The sequence below is a fragment of the Musca domestica genome, unplaced genomic scaffold, assembly GCF_030504385.1.
Source record: "Musca domestica strain aabys unplaced genomic scaffold, Musca_domestica.polishedcontigs.V.1.1 36, whole genome shotgun sequence".
Taxonomy (NCBI): Eukaryota; Metazoa; Arthropoda; class Insecta; order Diptera; family Muscidae; genus Musca; species Musca domestica.
Genome location: NW_026712318.1, coordinates 5,782,165 through 5,788,261, shown reverse-complemented (window position 1 = coordinate 5,788,261; position 6,097 = coordinate 5,782,165). Strand labels below are relative to the sequence as shown.

Here is a 6,097-nt window from a genome sequence, read left to right as displayed (position 1 = left end):
GAGTTCGTAATGGGAACTACAGTCTGTGACAGCAAATTGTCTTTGCAGGTCCAGGTCTTCGTATATGCCCTATATATCAGTATCTCCCTATATTCGGTATTTTGACGAGTTTAGGTACAATAACCACCGAAATTGTTTGAGATATCGTATTTGACTTTCATAATGGATGCTATAGCCTGTGACAGAAAATTATCTATGCTAGTCCAGGTCTTCGCACAGCTCCGATATAACGGTACCTCCCTATTTTGATGATTTTAGCTACATTATTCACCATTTTATTTCGAATTTGAATATGGTAATGGCTTATGACAAACAATGCCTATGTAGGTCCTCGTCATCAGGACCCCAATATAACGGCTATATACGGTATTTTTAAAATGTTAACATAATATTTTAAGGATTTTATTTTTTGAAAATTTTTAAATTCCTTCCAAATGGTGGAACTGCTTTTCAACTTGTTCAAAATTATATCCTTGACAACATCTCAATGTAGAAATCTATATTCAAAATTTGGTACATACGCAAATTAGAAATGGGAACTTTTTTTCTATGCAGCCGATTTTTCTATGCAGCCAATTTCAATATTATTTCCCATTTTGTGAAATCGAAACCAATTTAGGGTCTCAAGTACAATATTATACTGTCCTCCCTGCTGGGTGTACATCTAGGTCACATTACCAGTTCAAATTACCATTTGATCAAATAAACTTCCATTGCCTTTGTTCGAATCTTGAAAAGCTATTGTTCATATTGAAGAGAAATTTTTTGTGCGCATTACATCTGCTTGTTTTACGTAATAGCGATTTTCTAAAATTCCTATAAATGTTTCCGTTTGTGAAACACAGCCTTAGTTCTACATCCTCGGCCGTCTAAAAATCAACTAATAATTTAATCGATCTTTTGAATAAAAATGCTGTCTTCAAAGTTTTTTGCTATCATGGCCATGGTGATCTCCATGATCTTGTTTAGTGCACCAGCAGCTGAGGGAACCTTCCTGGTATTGGCCTGTTTACTAAGATCGCCATTGTGTCCTTTCCGTACTACGACAACTACAACAACCACAACTGAAAAGAAGACATAATTTTGAAAATTATAATTTTGCAAACATTTTATTTGAGAAATAAATAACAATGTTTTAAATCGGCAAACATTCTTCATATTAAATTTCAATAAGTAAAAAAACAGTAAGTTCGGCCGGGCCGAACTTTGAATACCCCCCACCATTTGCAACGAATTAGAAAATTCTCAAAAAAAAAAAAAAATAAAATAAAATCCATTGAAAATTCTGTTAAAATCTTTCAAATACCTAATATCGGCAGGTGCAGATATGTGGGGGCGATATATGATATTGTGGACCTATATAGACAAATCTATGTCTGGGGTAAAGTACTCACAAGGATTTTCAGATAATTCCATTGGGAAATATGGCTAAAATCATCAAAATACCGAATATCGGGGGTACCGTTATATGGGGGATATACGATATTGTGGACCTATATAGACAAATATCTTTCAGGGATTAAAGTGCTTAAAAAGAATTCCTTGTGTGGATTTGCAGACAATACCATTGGAAAATAAAGCTAAAGTCATCAAAATACCGAATATCGGGAGGTACAGTTATATGGAGCTATACAATATCGTTAAACTATATAGAGAAATCTATGTCAGGGGTTAAAGTGCTCACAAAGAAGCCCTTGTGTGGAATGGACAAATTCCATGGAAAAATGTGACTGAAATCATAAAAATGCCGAATATCGGAGGGTACCGTTATATGGGGTATATACGATATCGTCGACCTATATACACAATTCTCTTTCAGGTTGTGAAATATTCATAAGGAACTCCTTGTATGGATTTTCAGGCAATTCCGTTGAAAAATGTGGTTAAAATCATCAAAATACCGAATAACGGGTGGTACCGTTATATGGGGGCTATACGATATCGTGGACCGATATAGCCCATCTTCGAACCTGAGCTGCCTGCAAACAAAAGAGAGATCTGTGCAAAACTTTAGCTTCCTATCTTAATTCGTTTAGACTGTAGCGTGATTACAACAGACGGACCGACGGACGGACAGGGCTAAATCGTCTTAGAATTTCACGCTGATCAAGGATATGTATACTTTGTTGGGTCTAAAATTATTATTTCGATGAGTTACAAACGGAATGAAGAACTTAATATACCCTCCATACTATGTATGGTGGAGGGTATAAAAATCGGTGAATAATGTAGCAAAAATCATCAAAATACCGAATATCGGGAGGCATCGTTATATGGGGGTTATACGAAGACGTGGGCCTCCACAGATAATTTTCTGTTTTAGGCTATGATATCCATTACGAACTTCAAATACCAAACTTGAAACAATTCCGGTGAAGAAAGTCGCTAAAAGCATCAAAATACCGAATATCGGGATCAAAATACCAAATATGGAGACTATACGATGACGTGGACCTGCACAATGGCCACCAAAATCTCCGGATACCAATCCTTTGGGCTATTGTGTCTGGAGTATTTTGGAAAGCAAGGTCGGAACTAAAAAAAATACCAAAGTGTCGATCGGGAATGGGCCGAAATACCAGGGAGAAACATTCGGGCAGCGTGTGACGGTTTATAGGCAATAATTCAATGTGACTAAATGTGTGTGTGAAAAAAATAAAATCCGTTAAAAATTCTATTAAAATCTTAAAAAAAACCGAATGTAGCCGTATATTAGGGTCTAGCAGACCTTATGACCCTGTATGGAAAATAGAAGACCTCAAGTTTCAATTTGGAAACAATTTGCCTAAAATCAGATTTCAAATTTTTAGTTATTTCCATTTAGTTAATGAAAAGTTTATTTAAATTCTCCTCAAATGTTTCTGCATTAAATTTTAAAATCACATATTTGTCTGGAAGATCAATGGCACTATTGTGACCATACATTAGGATAACGCATCGTCCATTTGTTACCAATTTTCGATCATGTAAATAAGTTAGACCACAGAGAAATCCCTCTGTGACAAATTTACGATAACAATCCGAGTGTTTCTGATAAAGATATATAACATTATGATACATGGATATATAATCAGCCGTAGATTTGGTGGCGGATAAAAAATATATTGGAGTTATTGGTCGAAAATGGGATAATTTAATTGCCATGTCTGGTAATATGGAACATAAAAGTATGGCAGCAGCATTACATTCCAGAGAAGCTGCGATACAGGACCGGGCAATAGTATCACAGCCACTTTGAGATTCATCACAATAGAAAGGGGAAGAGGACCAAAGCGATGGAAACATGTGATTGAAGATAGATCGTTGCAGTAGATGAAATTGAAAGGAGTCGTAGCTACCATGGTCGGATTTAATAAAATATTTATCGGGATAATAGAAAACCTCTGGCCAATTGCATGGATCCACAAAGAGCTGGCGCCCAACGAAGGGCGTGCAATCCATTATTATGGCTTTCTTTTGTCTATAGACACTTTTCAAAAAATTTGAAGCTGTCCGACTTAAATTTAAAATCTCAGGATTTGTGGTAGTGATTTCCTTCGCCTTTCCTTTATATCCTTCTTGGAAGCCTTCAGAAGCGATTTTAAATTCTATTAAAAAAACATCATATCCCTTGACGATCCACTCGAAATTGGTATTTTCTTTCTCCTGCATTTCATTTAATACCACACGACAGCCAAGTTGCATATTTTGACAATTTAGGAGACCCAACACCTCCTGCAACTCCTTCAGATACAATTCAGTACCGGCTATGTACGAAATCAATACTCCAATGCCCATCTCCCGGGCAAATGTAATATCCTCAATTTCCTCTACGGAAACTCTGGAACGATTACATCGTCCCGGGAAACGTACCGCAGATTTTGAACGCAAAACACCGCATTCCATTACCTCACAATTTAGATCTTCGCCAACAATTGAAATGATTCGTACCTGAAGTGAGGGGCCAATTAAAATATAATTTCCCAATTGGCATTCATCGACAAGAAACCGGCCATTTACATAGATTTTCCTACGACATCCCTTTGTGGAATATTGACGATTTGTGGTTAATGTCAGTGTTTCTCCTTTTTCCATTTCATAAACAGCAGTTGGATCATCAAAATAACCAGTGTACTGACAACGTGGACTTAATATGGCAAACAAGCTGACATTCACCGGATAACCATATTCCTGAGATATTTTCAATTCACAATTTCTTAAATTGAAAACACATCTCTGTTTATCCACTTCCGTTCCCACAAACAAGTCCATAAAGAAACATCGCATCCCCGCACGTAAATAATCCTCCAAAGTCTTAGGATCCGAATTATAGCCACTAAGTTCAATGCATTGCTTGTTGCCATTTAAATAGATTTTTTCTTCTTTATTCAAAATTTCATAACCAGCGAAATAACCCAACCAGGAATCTTCAGATAATTGCGAACACTTAACTGTTTCCAGAATTTCGAAATCTTCTTCCTCAGCTTCACTTTCTTCGAAGACATCACTGTCGTCAAGCTGTTCCGAGTCGGCAACATTTTGAGTTGGAAATTCTTTTTTGGTTTTATTTTGTGGAAACTTATCATCTTCAAGCCGTCCGAATTTGCTCAATACCACCTTCTGCTGCAATTGTGTTAGGGTTTTGTGGGCATGCCTTAATTTCCGTAGACCTAAACGATTTAATTTTTGGGCCATTTGACGGCTTATCTCTGCCAAGGACGTTATTTGACTTTCCATTTATATTTTTCTTTTAAAAAAATGTTTCAAATTTTAAATAATATTGGCTCTGTCTGGGTATTTATACCTACAACACTATGTGTTGAGGGTATTATAAGTTTGATTGGGACAAAAATTATGTAACACCTCGAAATATTGGTTTTCCACATAGGAAAGTATATATGGATCTTTCTATCTCGCCGTGATGAGTCGGTCTATCCCTCCGTTCGTCCGTCTGTTAATTTGTAGCCACTCCGAAGGTCGCAATTATGGGCCGACATTCACGAAATTTAGGAGGTGGGGCTAGGGCCAGAATGGAAGCGTATTGCTTTTGGAGATGATCGCATAATAGTTAGGGGTTGAAATGGACCAAAAACTAAAAATTGTTCTTGCTCTACAGGTCGCAATTATAGACCAATCGACGCGGAAGTTAGCATGGGACAAAAGCTTAGGGCTGTTCATAAGCCTGCCAATTTGGATGGCCATCGGGTAATATTTAGTGGGTGAAATAGACCATAACATTTGTGTTAAATAAAAGTCAAATTTTCCATTAAAAATAAAAAAAAAAATTTGAATCGCGACGAAATCACAAATAGCCGAATAGGTCAATTCTGACCATTACATAGATGCCGGTAGTAAATATATCGGATATATATAGCGGAATATATACAATGTATATATACAAAGGAAGGTTATGTTAGCTGGGATGCGTATATCTTAAGAATTGCTGGACCGATTTCGACAAATTTTGTCAATTCAGAATGCCCTCTTGGCATAAAAGTATATAAGAAGAATTCTAGCATTTTGAAAGACCATTGGATTATATTTAGCTGTAAAATGGACCACAACAACTAACAGCACGACGGAGTGCATAAATATTGACCAAATGTCCCTGGTCAAAATGCTAAGGGTAATATCTAGGCAGTGCTCCATGACATAATTTCAAAAGCGAAATCTTCCAAAAGGGATTTGGACATAGGGGGGGCTTCTAACATATTGTTGTGTTGTAGGGTATCACATGGTCGGCCCCGCACGACTATGGTCCTTGCTCACTTGTTTTCTAGTAATATTTACTGAGTAAGGTCATTCGGTTATTTTTACTCCCAGACGGAACGGACAAAGCTAAACCTAGAATTTTGAACGAGGGTTCGTCTTGGTGCCTAGGCGTCGGTACGTACTAAAATAGTACGAAAAGTACCTTAATGTGCAAAAAAAAATTATTTGATGGAGTTTAGGATAGGTGTACCAATGGATTTTTGAAAATTTGAACGTTAACGTTACGAAAAGTTATAAAATTGTACTAAACTTCTAAAATGGTATAATTTAGTAAATTGATAAAGCCAAAAAATTTGAAATTTGGTATGATAAGCAAGGTTGGGCGGTAAGTTTGATATATGAAGGT

The 6,097-nt window shown here is 36.6% G+C and overlaps 2 protein-coding genes across 2 annotated transcripts; one reads left to right on the top strand and one right to left on the bottom strand.

The window, feature by feature from the left end:
- The first annotated feature begins 836 nt into the window (after nucleotides 1–836).
- LOC109611833 (uncharacterized) lies at nucleotides 837–1,150 on the top strand. The gene has a single exon (XM_020035140.2). The coding sequence runs from the start codon at nucleotides 911–913 to the stop codon at nucleotides 1,079–1,081; it is 171 nt and encodes a 56-aa protein (XP_019890699.1). The 5' UTR covers nucleotides 837–910; the 3' UTR covers nucleotides 1,082–1,150.
- A 1,661-nt stretch (nucleotides 1,151–2,811) lies between these two features.
- On the bottom strand, nucleotides 2,812–4,746 carry LOC101899909 (pyruvate kinase). The gene is made up of 2 exons (XM_020035139.2): nucleotides 4,000–4,746; nucleotides 2,812–3,930 (listed from the first exon to the last, which is right to left on the bottom strand). The coding sequence occupies exons 1-2, from the start codon at nucleotides 4,714–4,716 to the stop codon at nucleotides 2,821–2,823; spliced, it is 1,827 nt and encodes a 608-aa protein (XP_019890698.1). The 5' UTR covers nucleotides 4,717–4,746; the 3' UTR covers nucleotides 2,812–2,820.
- Between the last annotated feature and the right edge of the window lie 1,351 nt (nucleotides 4,747–6,097).

What these genes read in the sequence shown, in the direction of transcription:
- LOC101899909 (XM_020035139.2), bottom strand. Translation starts at nt 4,716, where the DNA reads ATGGAAAGTCAAATAACGTCCTTGGCAGAGATAAGCCGTCAAATGGCC. An exon ending in GATGTCGTAGGAAAATCTAT is followed by an intron (nt 3,931 to 3,999) that starts GTAAATGGCCGG and finishes CCCTCACTTCAG; the next exon opens with GTACGAATCATTTCAATTGT.
- LOC109611833 (XM_020035140.2), top strand. Translation starts at nt 911, where the DNA reads ATGCTGTCTTCAAAGTTTTTTGCTATCATGGCCATGGTGATCTCCATG.